This window comes from Excalfactoria chinensis, chromosome 4 (assembly GCF_039878825.1).
Source record: "Excalfactoria chinensis isolate bCotChi1 chromosome 4, bCotChi1.hap2, whole genome shotgun sequence".
Classification (NCBI taxonomy): domain Eukaryota; kingdom Metazoa; phylum Chordata; class Aves; order Galliformes; family Phasianidae; genus Excalfactoria; species Excalfactoria chinensis.
In genome coordinates this window covers 9,934,943-9,955,606 of record NC_092828.1, presented here as the reverse complement: position 1 = coordinate 9,955,606, position 20,664 = coordinate 9,934,943, and the positions used below count along the sequence as shown (strand labels likewise).

The 20,664-nt window shown below is 39.6% G+C and overlaps 1 protein-coding gene across 15 annotated transcripts in view; it reads right to left on the bottom strand.

Moving 5' to 3' along the window:
* ABLIM2 (actin binding LIM protein family member 2) overlaps positions 1-20,664 on the bottom strand; it is a 135,951-nt gene that overhangs the window by 97,831 nt on the left and 17,456 nt on the right. For 12 of the 15 annotated variants that reach the window (XM_072334236.1, XM_072334243.1, XM_072334248.1 and 9 more), the window contains exon 2: positions 753-896. In XM_072334236.1, the coding sequence (XP_072190337.1) occupies positions 753-896 (144 nt within the window). Of the gene's footprint in view, positions 1-752; positions 897-8,570; positions 9,023-20,664 lie in introns of those variants that run through there. The other 3 variants (XM_072334238.1, XM_072334246.1, XM_072334242.1) reach the window with 3 other exon arrangements.

Here is a 20,664-nt window from a genome sequence, read left to right as displayed (position 1 = left end):
GTTTCTATCCTGAGGAATTACAGTCAGTTGGGAATAGCTGTATCAACACAGCTGGAAGTGGAGTCACATTTGTATTTCTAAGTGGTGCTCAAAGAATGGACAAATGCCATTTTACAAATGCCATTTTAAGTGCAGTTTAGAGATGAAGTAAGTAAGGTATGCAGCAAATGTCAGATAACATTTGTACACTCAAAAAAGAAGTAAAACTTCCAGGTAATCTTCCATGTACCTATATAATGCTTGCCTATTTATTAATCCCCAGTCTCTTTGCAAGACACTCACTACTTCCACCAGCTGCAACATGTCAGATTAGATCATTTCCAGGTGCCATTCTGGAATAAGCAAAGAGCTAAGCCCCCAGAATGGAAAAGCACAGTCAAGTCACAGCAGGGTTCAAGCATCAGTGTGACATAAGACCATCTGAAAAAATGAGGCAATAGCTTACCCACTGAATACAACAGAAAGCTGGAAGAGATCTATCTCCAAGTTTCTCCCAGCCCAATACTATGCTTTGCTATCACTTCTACCAAATTGCTCTTATTCAGATCCCAACTGCACAGTAAACTCTATAGCTTTACATCCATTCAAAACATACCTCACTTTTAGGATTTAAGATGCTTACACTTTTACAGTAGGCAATTGTACAGCTTACAGTAGATTCTTTCAGGCATGGATTGCACTGACAAATATTTTTGTTAAGTTTCCAGTGCTTTAATGCAGTATTTATGGTAACAGCTGTTATATACACTTACCTTTGCAAACAAAGCACTTAATATGGAAATATTTGTTCTGAACTCTCAAAACTTCTCCTTTGCATGGTTTTCCACAGGTATTGCAGAGAATTGCAGTACTTGATGGCTTCTCCAGTTGGCTGTGTACAGCCTGCGGTTGTGAAACTGCAGGAAAGACAAAAGGCGGAAGGTTTTAAAGGCCATGAGATTCATAACTGCAATAAAAACACCTTTAACACCCACAGCTAATACACAGAACAAATCATGTCATGTGAATCAGTTTTAACTTATAGTGTTAGCTAAACAAGCCAAGACTCTTCTTTTTCTGTAACACTCAAATCTCATGCCTGCAAACATTTAAATCATAAATATGAATTACAGAAGAAAGAATCCAGATGTTCAAGTCTTGAGAGATTCTGCTTACGTTTCATGAAATGCTTTGTGGCATGTTCTTTTCAGGAAGTCAAAAATTATAGGTGAAAGCTATTATTTTTATGCAAAATACTGTTAATTAGGTTGAGAACTACTACACTGCGAGATATTGCAATTCATAGTGACTGCCTTTTTAACTGATATTAAGACAGAAATACATTTGTAAATGTTTTGAATTTTTACCTCAAAACATTAACGTGTCCATAAATACGTGTGTATATGATGATTAAATAATCTATTTTCTAAGAAAAATGATTTCAAGAGATGATGTTTCTCAAGATTAATCAAACATGAAATGAATTAAAAATTTGCTGCCATCTTGTGATACAAATTAGAATTGCATTTATTGGACCATTAATTTAACCATATAAGTTGGCATTCCAATGTATTATGCACACCAATTGAGATATGATCATATTCTTGCAATTCAGCTGCTGTACACATAATTTTTTTTAACTGCAGTGCACTAAGCAAGTATCTAGAGAGCCAACATCAAGTCTGTTAACTGTAATGAAGCTGAACTACAACTCAGCCATTTTTTTGGAGAAGAACAAAAACTAGTAACAGAATAATTTAAGACATCCAGTAAATTATACGGTTAATCACATTCTTTAATGAAGCAAGTTTGTTCTAAAGTTGGATTGCTTATTTCAAAGTGATTTATATATATTTGTATCACATATGATTTTTTTGTTGTTGTTTATTTTTCATGCAATTACTTGAAAATAGACTTAACAACATTGAGCAGTTTTTCATAGGCCATTACACAAAGTGTGAATAGGAATCAGTTGCATTTCCCTTTCAGCATTTAATCAAAGGATAATGATACTGATGGACCACCCTTTTCTACCATTAACACTGAAAAATCCAACCGGAATTAGATTTCTCTGTAAGAGTGCTGCCGCATGATTAATAAATTCATAAAATGCTGAGTTAAACTCAGATTAGCCACTATCTTTTGATTCTATTACTACAGCAGCATCAAAGTATTTCATGAGAAAAGTAAGAAAAAGACTTCCCAAAGAAAAAAAGAAGGAATAATGACACAATTTATTTTAACAAAAAGATGATTAAAAAAAAACAAAAACACAGCGATTTCTGAATCTGCACCATATGTAGGGTTGACGAAGAGAGGCTCTGATGGTACTGCCACTATGAGCATATTCTATGAGAAACAATATCAACATCTGTAACGGAACCTCATTTAGTTCTGTGTAGGAATGTCTGTTCTTGCCACTCTTTCACACCCCTCAGCTCACCCAGAATCACAGAATGACCTGGACTGAAAAGGACCACAGTGATCACCAGTTTCAACCCCCCCCGCTATGTGCAGGGCTGCCAACCACCAGACCAGGCTGCCCAGAGCCACATCCAGCCTGGCCTTGAATATCTTCAGGGACGAGGCATCCACAACCACCTTGGGCAACCTGTTCCAATGCGTTGCCACCCTCTGTGTGAAAACTTCCTCCTAATATCTAACCTAAACCTCCCCTCTCTCAGTTTAAAACCATTGCCCGTTGTCCTAATCCATTCCCAACCTCATAAACAGCCATGCCCCCTTCTTATCCATGAACCTAAAAGAGTCACTATTTCAGTAGGATGTTCAGCCTCCCCACGCAGTCTTCAGAGGCAGTTTCTGGCAGTTTTTCCCGAACTGGCAGAACTCTACTCCCATAAGCAGATGAGGTATCTGTTCATTTTTTATACCAAGGAGATGTACAGAATTGAGTTGCTTATAGCATTATCCACCATCCTTTAGCATTCTTCTCTGATGAAATTCCTCATTCCCTGACTGTCAAAAAGTCCTGCTCAAGGCAATGTGAATTTTGGAACTACTACTGAAGCCCTGGTTGTAATTAAACACATATCCAATAAAAGCAACAAAGCACTGTCAGCAATTAGGAGCTTACAGAAAGGCAGATACCCAATCTTACATAAACAGCGCAAAATTCAAACTAATAATTATTCCCAAGGAGAATAATGATGAAACTTTGAACTTCACAATGTTCAACTTAGGACATAAAAATTTTCTCATTACTCCAACCTGTCCTAAACTATCCACCCTGAAATAATGGAAAAACATTTTCTGTAAGAAATTGAAACAAAGCATCTTCTTGAGCTACTTATTACAGCAGCATCTCGCAGCTGTGGAGAAAAAGGGGTTTTCCTCCAAAACTATAAAGAAGCATCGAATTTATAGCATTTAATTCAAAGGCTAGACTTCAAAAGTGCTGACTGCACCGAGATCGTGTTGGCCTAGAAGAGAGTTCCAGAGCTGGTGGATAAATCAGCAGGAAGCTCTGCCACAGCCTGCAAGGGCAAACTGATTGCTCTAATAATGGAGTCAATATATTGTCACTGTTTCAGAGAAAACTTCACTTTTCTTCTTCAAAGTGCTTAAATATTCTGCCTACGCACATGCAGAACTGCCCACTTCCACCCTTTCCTCTCATTTTTTCATGTCAAACATGTTTCATTACCTTGCTGCCCTCACAGTAAAGAATTTCCTCTGAATATCTAATATAATCTTTTACTTTAAAGCTATAACCCTTTGTCCTATCACTACACTGGTAGAGAGACCCCTCCCCTCCCCCCCCTCCAGTTTTCAGTTGGCCTCATTTAGGTACCAAAGGGATGCCATCAAGTCTCCTCAGAGCCTTCTCTCCTCCAGGCTGAAAAAGCCCAGCTCCCTCAACCTGTCTCTGTGGAAGAACCCACATCCACACAGTGCCACATTATTACTACAAACCTCTGCCAAGGTGCCCCTGAACACCCCCACATTGGCAGTAAGTTATGTTGTTAGTATGTGTAATGTTGGCTGAATCCCTCTGGCACTGAGAGAGCATAATACCTGCCCACTCTCTTGTCGCATACCTGACAGTTCAGTGTTACACATCTGTGCTTCTTAAAAACACCATAAGAACTTTGCATTATGAATATTTCCTTATCAAGGCATAGAATTAAAAAACCCTTCAGACAGAAATTACAAGTTAAAAAATTTAGGTGAGTAATTATTTTACTTTCTTCTCAGTTCAGACCTAACTAACCATACAAGCAACAGGAAATACAAGGCCATCTGGCTCATTGTAAAACTATACTTTTGAAAACTGTTTAAATAAATGCTCTTTCTTCTAAGAAAATGACACAAAAATGATTATCTGTTTTATACTTGAAGACTATTTCAAAATGTATTGTGCTTTGTGTCCAAATAGCAATGACTGATACAACTTCAAGAAACTGTATTAAATACCTTGAAATTTAAACTCTGTGCAGTTTGAGTGATTTGCCATATATTCATATGGTAATTTTTACCATTCTGCTTCCATGCCGTTATGTATCAAAATCAGTCCTCATAAGGAGACATTACAATCAACATATTTAATGAGTAAAATAGTGAATTAATGATGAAATGATCTGAGACAACTCATCTGATCCCAACTGACAAGAGCTCATTAAAAATTAAAACATTACATTACACCTTGATTTGCAGAATTGAACGACAACAAATTTCTTTCTAAACATTAAATGACTCTGTCTGGAAATGCAAATGAATGCCTGATTTTCCAATTATTGCCTTCTACCACTTTCACAGCATTCTGTTAGCTCTAGACAAATGCACTTGCTGTATGCACTACGAGGAAGAGAGGATAATGGTATCACACATTATTAAAGCTGCATTACACACCTTAGTGCAACTGTAAAATCATGTTTTCAGCGTGTTTATGTCCTTGCCAAGCTTTACTCGTTTATATCGGCATTCTTCACGTTTAATGTTCTCAAGCTCAGTTCTTTATGGAAAATTTCAGGCAAATTGCTTAAGCATTTCATAAGTAGAACAGGATAAAACAGATTGTTTGTCAGTGTTAAAAAGGAAGAACAGTGTCTTGGTTTCAGAAGTACTTCAGAGTAAAGGCTGAAGTCTGTCAAGGAGATGAACGTCATGACAGGTACACAGCTCTATGAAAATCTCAAATATGAGGTTAGAAGAAACTCTCAGAACAAACCCATCTCACTCAGCATTGCTGGACTAGAATTCAGCAGCAGAGAGGACTGCAGATGTCGTACGAGGGCTGAAGGAGAGATCTGGGTGAGACAGGAGTGTTTTGGAAGTAGCACCAAGGAAGCTGATGGCAGCAGAAAAGAAGATTCATGAGTCCCCTGGTCATGCTCTGCCCTGAAGCCCAGAACAGAGAAATCTAATCCTTGGCAAAGACATCCTGTAGGACTGGTCCATGTAGATGACAGCAAGCCACTTCACTACCAGTCTGTCTTTTAGCCAAATGATAGAAGTCTGCATGGAAGATTGTAAACCCTATGGAGAAACATATGGCTCAAAACTGCACAAACTGACATAGTCCTAATGCTTTTTTCAGTTTCACACCCTTCATTTTCACATAGCACAACAGCCCACAGAAGCCATAACTGTGCCTAGAAACCAAGTCCTGAAAAGTCAAAAAGGGTTATGGTTAGGAATATATATTCAACCTCAGACCTCAAATATGAATCTTCATTTTAAAGACTTTCACCTGCTTTAATCAGTATATGGACACAAATAAGGCTACATCTCCCATTTACTCCATATTACCTAACTGGTTCCAAACAAACAAAAAAACCCCAGTGTATAAGACTTCCTGCTCTTGGTCACTATAAAAGCCTGAAACAACAAAGGACCTAATCACACAATTTAATAAGTGGTGTGACAGGTTCTTGCCGTTCTCTGATTCAGACATTGTAAAGAGTACTGTGAAATAAACATAATAATTTAAATAGATAGACAACGCTGATGGGAATAAATATTCTTAAAGTACAGATTTCAGCAGTCCGAACAATTACCTCTCAATTCAGGGAAAACACTATTTCTTCAAAAAGATTTTTTGATGGATGGTGTAGGACAAGAGCCAAAAGATGTAGATAAAAGGAAAAGAAGAGAAATGGGAAGAATCCGTTGTGGTGTGGAGGTGGTTCCCCTCTACTCTTTTTGATTTATTGTTTTGGTGTTTGTTTATTTTAGCTCCATTCTTTTGTTGGGTACAAAAGGGGCAATCCTTTCATACTGGGCCCATGTAGATGCACTATGATACACCTACAGTAACAGCTCTTCATCAGAAGAAACTCTACAAGAGTTTTCGCTCAAAAACTATCAGCACAATTGACTTCCTAAGTACATTCAGCAACCCACTGCATTCATTTCATGAAAAAGAAACCTTTTGCATGAGCAAAAGAAAATCAATCTAGAAAGTTACTAATGCCTTATATTATCAACATCAGCTATTTAGTTGGTAAAAAAAAAACAACAACCTAAGTCTACATTCCAACTCCAAGCCAAAAATGCACATTATCATTAAGAATAAATAATAATAACAAATATTATTCCACACAACTGAATTAAAAGAAAATTATCTCAACAGACTTGATACATAAACTTGTCATGTCTATAGCTAGAGATTGTTCCTGAAAATCAAATAAATAGCAGAAAAAATAGGATTTAATAAATATTTAAGAAACAGGACAGAAGCACTGATTCTTGAAATCCTGTTTCTAAGAATTTGGGGAGGGTGTGGTGCAGGACAGCCTAGAGAGGAATTAAATTTGCAATCTTCTCTGAGCAGGATTAGAGGCGAATTGAATGAGAATTAGAGATTGGAGCTCAAGTTGTTATTTTGTCAAGCATTTCTGGTGTTGCCTCAATGAAAGCATGCAGGGCTGGATGTAAAACCACCAAATGAAAGGTGAAGAAACAAGCACTGAAGTGCACGTAAATATCCTGTTAGGCACTATTTGTGGTTTTAGGTGCCTGAAGCTGCCTCCCTGCCTTGTGTTTGGATGTAAAATATAGTGACTAGGAGCACCTATAGCACTGGCATAGGCTCAGGGATAGTAAAAGAGAGTAATAAGGTAATATGCAGTGTCTGGAGAACTATGTGTGCATGAGCAAAAAATTTCTCTTAGACAAAGAGTTTTGCTTTGTTGGTGGTTTTTTGTGTGTTTCTTTTCCCTAACAAGTTGTGATTCATTACAGAGCACTGTGGGGGCGTGAGATCTTTATGGTTCTTCAACAGCACATTAAGTATCTGGAAGCAGCCTGCTTTAACACGTTTTTCAATTAGCGGTTTGTGTTACAACCCTTTTTTTCAAGATAACACCTTTGCATGCTTAGCGATGCCTTCTTGTTATCACACCTTCTGCTTTCATACATCACAACAACACGGACAGTTCACAAGGGGAAAGAGAAAGCCAACCAAGGAAGCTTTCCCTTGCATTTCCCCATCACGTAGCCCCTCAAGGGCTTCAGAAAGCTGTGCATGGCCAAGCTGTGCCCACCCAGAGCTCCAGAATAAGCTGCCCTCCCAAGAGGGCTTTGCTACACCAGCTGGGTACAGGTGCTCACTGCTTCTTGCAGCCCTGCAGCAACAGGCTATTACTACTCCCCTCTTTAGTTCATATTCCATAGGTCAAGCAATTCAGCAAATCCAATCCATCTTTATGCAATAGGTCTCTATTTAGTTAAATTCACTAACATGGTCTAAAAAGCTAAAGTAGGACCATTTGAGATTTGTGTTCCTTTTTGAACCACAAACCTGCTGGTATTATTTGTAAACAACAGCTTGCACAGTGCCTTTGGCACAACGGAGAGGATAACATGCCTTTTCCAGCACTTCCTAAGGTTCCAAAATCAAATAAAAAAATCTATAGCTGATACAGGACAGCATGAAGACTGAAGTGACCCATGATTTTTCTGCTAATTTATGGCACCAGAGATGAACGAGAAGTGTTATCCGGCAGAATGCAAAGCAACACAAACATGTAAGATAAGCAATACAGCACAAGCACTCAGCACACAAGAACTCCAAATATTACCATATGCTTAATGCAAAATTCACATCATACAAACAAGCTTAGAACAAGCTAACCTCCTGTCCTCATCACTGTAATAAAATATTTACCAAATCCAAGTGCAGTTAGAGAGAAATCTCTGCTGAATTTTAGGAACTGCAACTGCAGCAATAGAAAGGCTATTTTTGTATGACTTCTAGTAAGACTGCAGTAAGTAATCTGCATAAAGGAATAGGGCCTTTTTTTTCATTACAATCTAATACTAAATCTAAAGTATTATGAGGTCTTCCAGTATGAAGTTTTTAACTAATATTTAAAAAATCTTAATTTCAGATTGAGCTGTTACCTAACAAATGCCATCATCATCATAACTTCAAAAACCTTAATATAATTACATGAACATAAAGCATAATCTAAAATAAATATTTAAACAGCTTTCTTTATAGCATTTCCAGGTAAACCTGAAATAAATATTCTCACGTCAATACCAGTGATTTAGTGACGGCACTTCCAGGTGAAAAACAACTCATTTCAGATTTGTGCTCCCCAGAACCCGCAGTCATCCCACCATACCTGTATCCTCCGGCATGCCTGTATTAACCCAGCTCTACCAGGACAGTGACACGAGCAATTCCACCATGTTCTCCAATGTCTTGGGGGCAGGCAGTGGGATGAGAGGGCCCTGTGGCAGTGCGGTCATGAGCCGCTCTGGCACAAGTGCGGCTGGGGCTCAGATGACTCCTGCAGCACCCACGCACAGGCGGGAGGCGAGCCAAAGCCTCATGTAAAAATAGCACCCGGCAGAAAGCTGAAGGTTCGCACGTCCGCAGGGCATCCAGTGGTGGTCCACCTCTGGCAGGGACAAGGAAGGAGCACCTTTCAATAGCACTGTAGGGTGGCACCTCAGAAAAAAGGCTTAAAGAAGGAAAAACTTCAAACTGTCAGGCCAGAAATGAAAAACATAGTCAGCTGATAAACTAAAAATATGGAATCTGGCATCAGAGGGGAAACACCTCCAGCTGTCCCCCTTGGAACAGGCTGTCCCCATGCCCTATCACCATGGGCAGGAGGGCACGGCACTGATTTCGGAAGGAGATGCTGGGAGTTTGTCCCGCTCCAGAAGGCAGTCACTGTGATAACTGGCAGCCAAAGATTTGTCCCCTGCTAGCTCATATGGAGTTCGGACTGCGCATCTCTGGAATAACAGTGATGTGTTGAGCTATTTAAAGCAATACTTGCTTGCTCAGTTAGCATGTGAATGTTCTGCGAGGGTTAAAAATATGTAGCTTTTGCTTTCGACTAGCTTTGTGTGAAGGCAGAAAGGTAGTCTGTGCACTGGGAAGGGACCAATGGCTTGGAGAGCAGCCTGGGTAAACTTGGAAGAAAGTACTGGGGCAAGAACAGGGCTGCATCTCTCTTTTACATGAAGATTTTAGTTTCTCTTGCAGTCTTTAACAAAATATTACCCCCCCTTCTCCCCCATCCTCACTACTCTTACAAAGCAGCCAAGAAACAGCTTCTTTCTTTCAGCAAACAGAAACTGTTCAGGGGTGTAAATGTGAAAATAGCATCTGTTGCTGCTGAGGAAGGGCTGGGAAGCAGCAAATTATGCAGCACTTCGCACAAGGAGCACAGCAAGTTCACCTCACTGTGCAGACTAAAGAATATTTTGCATTGAATCTTGTTGAAAACTACTGACAAAAGTGAGTGAAGAATCACCCTTTTTTCAAAAAAATCAAACAACCAAACAACAAAACCATCAATGATTCTAAAGCATTAACATGCAATTATGATCACATCTGAAAGTTTCTCGAGGATGAGTCAGATGGTTCTTACTGAAAGGCCCATCAACAAAGGCAGAAATGAGTAAGTCTACCAAATTTTCAGAATGTTATTCTTTGTTTTTTTTTTTTTTTTTTTCCTTACATTTCTTAAGAGATAAATAAGAAATCATTTTTTCTGTTGTTCATCCTGTGCTGACAATTGGGAAAGGCATAGGCTGTCTATACTCTCTAAAGAGCTCTGACTTAGAGATCTCTGTGCTTTCCTTGGGATACATCGTCTAAAGCTTCCCAGGGATGCTGCCTGACATGGACTGAAAGCACATCTAAAGATCTCCACTCCTGAACACAAATTCTGCACACTGAAACTACTCCAGCTTCCAAACAATGCAATGAACTACTTGGATTTGGCTTCCTGTGCTTTTCCCAGAGGCTACCTCATCTTGGCAGAGACACAGAAGGCACTTTGCTGAATAATACTGCTCAGAAGGAAGGTAAATTAATAGACAGGAAAAGCAAAAGAGCTGTACTGCAGCCTTTCCCTCCATTTGCCAAACCCTCTCTTTTGCAAGGCTAAATACTGCGCAACCCACATTTTGGTACTGTACAGTCAACATTGGTGGTAGATTGTTGGACTAAATGATCTTTGAGGTCTTTTCCAACCTTAATGATTCTGTGATAACACAGTTAAACAGTGCACTAATTTGCATTTACAGTTCTGCTTGTAAGCTTAGAGCCTCTCCTAAGGTCTCATAACTTGGTTATGGAGGAGGTAGACTCCTACATCAGTAGCTGTGAGGTTTTTGATGGTGCTGCAGTGAAACTTCAACAGTAGGATCTGGCTTCATGGACACACCCAGTAGACCAGTGCTTCACATTTCTGCAGTCCACTGACAATGGAAGGCAATGGCAAGAAGTAACATAGATGGCAACACAAGCCAGACAGATAAGGACTGTTGGCACACATGATCCACAAAACATTATAGCCTTCTCAAATCTCAAAGCCAAACACCCATTATAATGCAAACAACAATACACTGTCCTTGCTATAGGAAAGGATGAGACCCTGGAATACTCATGCAGTTTCAGGTCCCGTTCTGGTAGGCATAGCCATGCTGTCACTGCATCCTCACCAGCCTTCTGCTTTAGGTTTTGTTTCAACGAAAGTACATAGCAGAGGTCAGTGCCTTTACTGATGGCTTTGCAAATGACAACCAGACAGCTTAGCAACAAATCCAGACCATGCTGAAATGGATTAGCTGGCTGCAAGCTCTCTATAGCCTATGGTGCCATTTGTTGTAAATGGCATTTTTTTAAAGATTTCAGATCAGATTGTGATTAACTAGCATTTTTCCTATACTTGCTTCCCATTTCCCAAGGAAAGGGAAGTGCAGTAGAATGGAGGGAGTGTACAATCTAATGTACTTCTTGCTCTCCCATGTTCAGAGCTCCTTTCTTGATCCATTCCAGCTTCTATTCCATAGCCTTAGAAAACATTTAGAAAAAACCCACTTTCACTAAATATGAACGAACACAGTTGTTACCTTTCACTATAAGAAAAGAATGTATTTTCTAATAAAGAATTCAAACAAACAAACAACAACACATACTTACTTACACTGAACAATACTGCTTGGAGTCTGCATGCCCCTGAACTACAACTCTCTTAATAGCAACTTTAATAGCAAAAAGAAACTAGAGATTTCATTCTAACCACATATTAAAAAAAAATACTTTTTATAAGCAATCTGTAATTAACAAATTTTGCTTTAAGTATGCTGGAAAAATACAATAAAGCATCATATTTCACAGATTTTTCTCAACATTTTTTAAGGTATTTTTCTTCCTAAGTCACTGGCTGCAACTCTACCCAGGGCAATGTTTGATTTTCCATTAAGAACAGAATGATCTCAAACAATGACAACAAAACTGATAAAACTAAGCATATCTCTGTGTGTAACAATACAGATTTTGGTAATGCTCAATCACTAGAACTAAGCTAAATTAAGTTTCCTTTTAATTATCATTGTCTATTAGCTGAATTGAAGCAATCCACAGTGGTTGTGCTCCAAGTTGGCACTAGTGCAGCACAATCCTTACCCTTGAGCACACACACAGATCCAAACAAAGAGGACAAACATATGGCAGAAGTAAAAACAAACAGTAAGAGGGTAAAGGTTTAATGAGATAAAGTAGGATAAGCAGTGCATCTACAGCTACACCCATGTCTTCCAACTTACTGCCCATCCTTTCTTGATGCCATCAAACACCCACTGGGACCAGTTTAACCCTGCCAAATCCGTTCTACTCAGAAGCAGCCTAAATTCAAACTTCTGGCTATCCAGCACTTCTGTCCTCAAGTCCACGGATGAGCAAGCATCTGCATAGCAATGAGATGTAGACACCAATATCTCTAATTGAAGAACACATGCATCAAGTCAGAGAAAATTAACAATTTTTGTGTTGGCTTTTTTTTGTACTACAAGCACTGTGGAGTACAAGGTATTGTATGTGCTGCATATTTATAAAGCAGAAAAGCTTCAAATAGGAGATGAAGTTGAGATTCCACTCTGAGTTTTGCATAAAGGATGGCACTTGGATGGGCATGTCCCTGTGATAACTGGGTCACGAGTCCTTTTCTGCTTCCTGATATTTGTTCAGAATAAAGAGTGTCCTTCATCCCTGAAATTGGTGCTGACAGCCCTTGTCCGCTGGCCAGCCCATCAGATGAGGGAAACCAAGCTAACTCCTATGCCAGCTGCTTTCTCTCAGGGGTCCCTCTATAGAAGACCATGAACAATGTGCTGTCCCCTTTCAGCACCCTGACTACAACACCAGGCTCCAGAATTCTCCAGAAAAACATACTAAGACATTCAAAACAGTGAGGAAAAGTAACACAGTCTGCAATGCCTTTAACAGAGCTTTCATAATGACACAAGTACTACAAGAAAATAAATAAAGAAATGCAGTATAAAGAATTTTTTATAGGACTAAAATAAAAGAAACAAACAAAAATCCTGTTCCTATCTGATAGAATCACAGAATGACTTGGGTTGGAAGGTATCTTAAAGGCCATGCATTTCCATCTTCCTGCTATGGGCTGGTGGCCACCCACCCAATCAGGCTGCCCAGGGCACCATCCAACGTGGCCTTGGGCACCTCCAGGAATGGGGCATCCACAACTTTTGTGGGTCAGTCTCATAGTGAAGCCATAGCACACTGACACATCCAGAAGTTAGTTTGCTTAGTTACAAAGGTCAGAAGGAAAGCAGACACTAGACATTCTGGTTAGCAGCAAGTGACAAGAGAGAGCAAGAGAGCTGCAGAGATGCCACTATATATCACACATTTTAGAAGTGAACCCACAGCACAGGGAATCTGTCAGCCTTGTGCTACCAATGGGGATGGCTACCAACAAATGAAGCAGACATCAGAGGAAAAAATATGCTGCTTAAGTAGAGGTTATAAGGCAACACACTATTTAGTGCAGAAAAGGTGCCGTGTAATATATATGTGCAAGGCAAACATTTAACAAAGGGTGTTAGTTACTAGGTTGGGCACTACAAGGATTTGAGAAAGAGGGAAGGAAACCCAAACTCAAACACTATGCTGAATATTTGGCACTAAGTGAGGAATGTATTCAGGAAAAGAGGACGTGCTGTGTTCAGGACAGGGATCATGGTGCTGTAATAAGAATTGCCCAGATAAAATTCAGAATCTAAGCGCAGAACTTTACGGAGGGGAGATCACAGGAGCAGAGTGAGGCAATAAATGACAGCGAGTGTGAGAAAGTACTCCCAGAGAGCCTTGGAAGTTAGAAAAGGTAATTTATATCCACTGATACAGGAGGAATTAAACTACAGAACTGTGACATCGTGAGCATCACAAATAGTGCAAGAAAGATGACAGGCACTGCAAAGACGCCAAGATTATTTGGGGATATTTCTTCTGGGAGCAGATGAACGCATGGAACAGATACTTTTTTTTATGGACTTTTTTTTTTTTGTGTGTGTGGGCTGATGCTACACATACATAGGGAGAAGATGATCACTGAATATTAATTTATCATTGTTTTACACAAAAAAATGCCATTTAAACAGTTTGAATTTTTTAATACATGGAAATTTCCAGTGCTTAAGTAGAGAATAAAATTAATTATTAACTAAGTAACTAGACTTAAAAGGGTCTTTATTTCTTCATTCTCTTCTGGAAAGTTACATAAGTATTTCCATGATTTTGCATTCATAAGCTACCTCTTGTACAGAATCATCAAACAACAGTGTGGGTTTAGTGTTCTGTAGGAAAGAAAAAAAACATAAATTGCTCATGTGTTACTGTAATATAGAAAACTAATTTCAGATGAGTATAAAAGATATCTATATATAAATAGATAGATATAAATATATATATTATACATAATATATATTATATTATAATATATATTATATATATAATATATATTATATTTATATAAATAAATAGATATATATATATAAACCCACCACACACTCTGAAACAACTGATTTTGAGAGTCGAGAGAGCTGGGACTAAAGGGAAGGGAAGATTCCTTTACTTGAAACATCACACATATAAGGCCAGATCTGCAAGGCTGAAAATCCCTCCTTGCAGCCTTCTTACACTTGCTTCTTGCTGTGACCAGGAATAGAGCAGGTTGAATTGCAAGCTGACTTTCCACTTTCCAGTCCACTGTGGACAGCTGGGAAATGCAAGGAAGCAACTTTAGTTCTTCCTCACTTACCCCTAAGTAGGATAAAGGCTTCCAATCTGATGCATTTCAGGTTGGGTGGGCAGCAAGCACCACTCAAGCCCCCTAATAACCCCCTCAAGACCCCCTGAACCCCCTAATAACCCCCCTAACCCTCCCCAGAATCCCCCAAACCCCCTAATAACCCCCCAACCCCCCTCAAATCCTCCCTAATAACCCCTTCAAGACCCCCAAAGCCCCCTAATAACCCCTCCAAGACCCCCTTCTTGTGTTATCTCCTCTCCCAAATAAATTAGGTGATTCTGGGGGGTGTTTAGGCACACACGGTTGGATGGACACCTGGGGGCTTCCCAGAGATGACCACGCAGACATCGTTGTTCAGAAAGCACAAACACTTGGAAGAGGAATACAACTGGAATAAGTGACACGAACCCTACAAAGACTTGTAGAGCAACAACTCAAAGCATTTTTAAGGCATTTACTCTGTATCACCCAACAGATCTGATCATGTTCTGTTTCAAGAGTTTACTTCCTTGTTCTCCAAGAAAATATGACTACAGAAACTGACAGCTTTTTCGGGTGTTCTGCTTTTTTGGGGATTTGCTGCAAGATCATGCAGTTTAGCGCATCCCCGCTGCATGGCACCACTAGGACAGACATCCATAGCTACACAGAAACTACACTGTGCAAATAAGAAGCTATAATCTCCTGACTGTGGCAATCTGAAAAATTGATGAGTTTAAACCTGATAGGTCTAAATGAGATCCCCAGCTGGACGTATGACCTGATGTTGCAAGAACAACACTGCTCAGGTTTTCGAAGAGGTAGGTACTAAAAGAGGTAGGTACTAAAATTTGTGAATTCCAAATGTAAAGCCAAAAATTAGAAACCTGCCCCAGAGGACAGAGGGGATTTGAGAAACATCCCACTTTCAGCCACTGTGATCAGGACAAAGTCTCTCCATGCCCATTGCACTCAACTCCCAATGCTTCTAGTTCACAATGACCATACCAGAAAAGAATTTTTTGCCTGCTTTCCTAATCCCGTGCTCTATAGAGGGATGTAGCTGCAAAGCAGCAGGGCAGAACCAAAGCCTGCTTTAATAGATTAAATCTTGGATAATGATCATTGAGGAATTTGCCAACAGTATGAACTGTTGCTATTAAAGAAAAAAAACAAAACAAAACAAAACCAAAAAACAAAAAACATGTAATCAGTGGGAATCTGATACTGTTGGACTTCACCCTGCTCCCAGTAATGCCCACTATAACTGCTATTGATTTGGATGGAAGAATTAATTTCTGATCTCAGCTAAGTTTTGATCTCAGCCATTCAGCTATCAAAGTTCAGCCTTTCTGCTATTTGTGTAAGGTTATAACATCTCACCAGCAACATTTGAAATGGAATTATGTCTCTGAGATCTCATTTAATACCAAGAAAGAAAGCAAAAGGCTTTTTCCTTTTAATACTTTAACTCACATTCTTTATTGTTCCATTTTAGCTTAAGTAGCTCTGAAATTCACAACTTCCTCATTTTTTCAAGAGATAATTAAGAATCACAGGACTCTACTATCAGTGTATCAGAAGGAACATGAGATAACCAAAAACCTCAAAACACTCAAATACTACATACTGATTTATCATTAGAGGAAATTTATTCAGTAGTTCCACAGCTTTCTATATGTGTAACCTGGAGATGATAGAAAGGTCTTGCGATACAAATGCCCTGAGGAGAGAGGTGCTGTCAGACAGATTCAAACACAGGGTGCAGCTGATGGGCAGTAAAACATGTGCTGGAGCTCCCTGGTTGTCCTATAGTCATTTCTAGTATACCCAGAAGTTAATGGAGCCATATTTCTGCCTGTTCCCTTGTCCTTAGGGCATAAAACCATAGAGAACATTGGCTAGAAAAGAATACAGAGTAGAACAGTGTAGAACATCCTTTGTTCAAGGGACAGTCCTGGCTCCACACAGGACCAACTAAAATTTAAACCCTATGTCTGACAGCATTGTACAAACAGTTCTCAAACTCTGGCAGCTTGGGTCCATAACCACCAGCCTGGGGAAAGTGTTCTATACCCAACTAACCAAAGATGCCCTAGGGAGGTTGTGGATTCCCTTCTCTGGAAATATTCAAGACTTGCCTAGCACCTCTGTAACCTGCTATAGGGAGTCTGCTTTGGCAGGGGGTTGGACTAGATGATTTCTGGAGGTCCCTTCCAACCCCCACAGTTCTGTGATTCTGTGACTCCCACCACCAGACCTGCAACACCAATCAGGCTGTGTCACTGCTCAGCATTCTTCCTGCCCTTTTCATGCTGATATTCGCTTCCATCTGCATTACAGAGCAGAGGAGAGGAACAAGTACATTCCCTGGCTAGAAAATGAACAAGTGTTTGGAACCAGGAAAAAACAGTTCAGAACAAATTTCTATGGCTCATTTCTCTTCCTATTCCCTTGTAGAGTAACAACAACCATGCCTATTTGTTATAGCAACAGCAAAAAGCAAAAGCAAAATAAAATAACACAGAGTAGTGATTTATCTTGCTAGTCAAGCCACAATGAATTACCACCAATCATTAATTACATTATAATGTATTAACATTCCATTAACACTATCTGAAGTTGAGCTTCTATAAGCATTTAAAACAATAATTTAAGGACCTTTTCAAAGGTTTCTCTTTTTTTAATATATTATTTTCAAGGACAATAAAAATGTCTTGAATAATTAATGCTGCAACATAAAAATGAACTCCTCCTGGTTTTATTTGCTATGCTTAATTTGGGCAGAATTACCATTTTATTGCAGTGATATAGTTATTTCAAACATATACTGGTATTAACATCATTGAAACTAATGTCACACATGAGAACATCTTCTTGTATAGAATTAAATTGATATGAATCAAACTGTTCTTCATCCCCATCAGAAACAGCATGACATTGCCTCCATTTTTCACATTCAAGCTACACAATTTCTGCAGACTATTGTCTTTCAGCACTGCATTCATAGAAGCATGCTACATTCATGTAAACACAACCTTAAGCCTGGAGCCATCGTACAACTTCTTGCACAGCTTTGCAACCAACATTTCTGCTGCCTTCTGACGCATTTTTGAGCTGCAACAATAGTCCTTGAAAATGTCACTATGTTCACTGTGACAAGGAAACAAGAGAGGGGTGCTTGTATTATGCAGACAGCAGATGCTGGATCTGCAAATTTCCATCTAGTCTGTGCATTCCGGCTGTTTTTGCAGAGAGATCTTGTTTGGGGAAGTGCTGGAAACTGGTGACAAAGGTCTGTTTTGGGGCTGGCTGAGCTCCAGCTCCTGCAGTCCTCACATTATCTGCATTAGCTTACTACAGCTTGCTGGAAAGGAAAAGTAAAATGCAATACTGTAGGATGGATTCAAAATTTGGTTTCTATTCACCAAGGGGAAAACTGTAAAATATGGCTGGAGGGCAGAAAAAAAGTGCACTTCTCTATTCAAAGCAAAAGAAAGCAGAGGAAAACACTTTAAGACACTTCTAATATGAATTGGCTGTGACTGAAGTCCTCTTTCAAGATGAACCTAAGAACATAGCCAAGGCCTCGTAAACACAAGCTGTACAAGCAAATCTTTATTTTTCTCTTCCTCAAGAGACCCCTCTCCTTCTGCCTATCCGCAAACAAAGAGAAGCCAAGATTTCCTGCAAGCAGAGGCTAGTGACCACTACCTAACCCGCCAGCAGATGTGGGTCACACCGCAGGAAGGCATGGGCAGCTTCATCTGCCCACAGTCTGCTCTACTTGCCAATAATCCCAAGGACTGAAGTCTGTAATGACAACGTACTAAGACAACGATTATGTAGGACACAAGTAGCTATTCCTTGACCTATATTTTGCTGAAAGGAGACTCTGTTTTGCTGTCACTGACATAGCCAGTCAGGACTCTGCTTAGGACACTTGATATTTAATGCTTGGCTAGCTGGTATTTTGGAAAAGTTGGAGATTGTATTTGGCAGGAGACCTGCCAGCCTTACTGTCCTGCAGAATTGCAGAACACAAGAGCTCTTTTTACTCTGCCCCACATCAGGACACAATCTGCTCTACTCCCCAGATATCACACAGAAACACAGGTTTTAATAAGAGAACACCCCAGAAAGATCAAGTAATTCATACTACTGTAGCACATTTCTAGTGTTTACTTGACACACAAAAAAGAATATAGTCAAAGATAATTCACCTCCCAAGCCAAACACCCAAAGTAAATGATGACTAAGATGGTAAATACCAATTCCATGGCATCCCCATTCTCTCTGTCATTTAGAGTGACAGAATTAAGAGACAATTCTGCTTTGTGATGAATAATATCAACATTTACTCCAGAATGATTTGCTTTTCTGCACTGCTGAGCACTATCTGTTTTCAAAGCCTTTTATTTTTAATAGCATCTCTGTAGGAACAGGTCTGAATTTCAAAAATTTCCTTAAAACATGGACTTGAACACAGCCCTATGTGAACTACCTAAAAAAACCAGGGTCTAATAAAGTTAATCTGATCAAGATTAGAAGAAGTGAATATCAATTTCATATTCAGAGCAAAATATCTAACTCTGAAAAGACTGACAAGGTCCTCAGGGTATGAAAAATGATAGGGTGTGATTGAATTATCTCAGCAAATACAGTTTCTTACATAAGAGCTAGAAAAAGGACACAGTGAGAGGCTAACATGTTAAATAAGCACAGGACTAGGAGTAATTCCTTAATCCAATCAAATCCTTACATTTCTAATAATTTAGTGACAGCTGTCATTGATGCTGTGCAAAATGAGACATCTTCTGGAAGTGTTTCTCTCTGCTCATTAGCCACCTTGCTCCCAGCCAGTGAGATGTTAGGTGCCAAAAGCATAAATCTTTAAATTAGTCATCGTGACTTGCAGAAACCCTTAATTTGAACTAACTTCCAGAGTCAGTCATTCTATTGACATTTTTCATACTGTCAGTCACAAATCAGTCCCTTCTCTTTAAGTTGCTCTACCTGCAATGCTTTCCTGTATCATTAAGCATTGGAAATCCCAATGCTACTTCAATTGCGGTACCTCTTCTAGCACTGAGTTGAAGTAGACTTGAAGTGCCCAGCCAAAAGATGGGAATGACATGCACTTCTGCCCCAAGCCATACAGCTTAATTACCCACATCATATAACAGCTTCTCCAGCCAACACCACACTGATAACCAAAGTCAGACAGGCTTATACTATACTGCGTATCACTGATTTCATAATGACAGTGGCTTAGACAGTGTTATATTTCCAAAGCATAACAAGGAAGACTGACATTTCAAATCGCAACTGTAACCATTAAAAAATGAGTTTTCAGCTCTTCACCCCATGGAAACGTGAACTTTATACAAGCACACAGGGATGTGAAATTTCTGTCTTCCCTTGTCTGCTGGGACAAGGAGCCATCTCATCTAAATTCAGGTATCTAAGGCTTTGGAAAGCTGTTAAAGTGGGCTTCTATTACAATACCCCATACAACCTGACCTAGTGGGTGGTAACACCACCCGTATCAGGGAACTGGAACTGGATGATTTTTAAGGACCCCACCAACCCAGGCCATTCTATGATTCAAGCAACAGAAGCTTCCCAGCATGCAAGCTGATCCCCAGCATCAGACAAAAACTGTCAGCTGCTATAGAAGCTCCTTTGGAGGTGCCTCCTTCCCACAGAGTTTTTGATCAGCTCAGGCCTGACATACCTCAAATCATGAGATAAACCCATACCAGAGTGTGTAAGTGCTCACTTTGCTTTCTGTGTGTGTTTAGAATTGTTGGGACTCCGAATTCCTTTGTTACTAATGTAAACCATGTTGATGATTCAAACATCTCCTGGTCCTCCTCTTCCATGCTTTTTGCCATCCAACACCTCTGTATCAAGTTTTCTCTCCACCACTTTACCATAGAATCACAGAATTATAGAACCACAGAATTATAGAATCACTCAGGTTGGAAAAGACCTTAAAGGTCATCGAGTCCAACTATGACTTAACCAAACTAACCTAACTATCAACCCTCTGCTAAACCATGTCCCTAAGCACCACATCCAAATAGTTTCTAAACACATCCAGGGATGATGACTCAACCACCTCCCTGGGGATCCAATTCCAGTGCTTAACAAC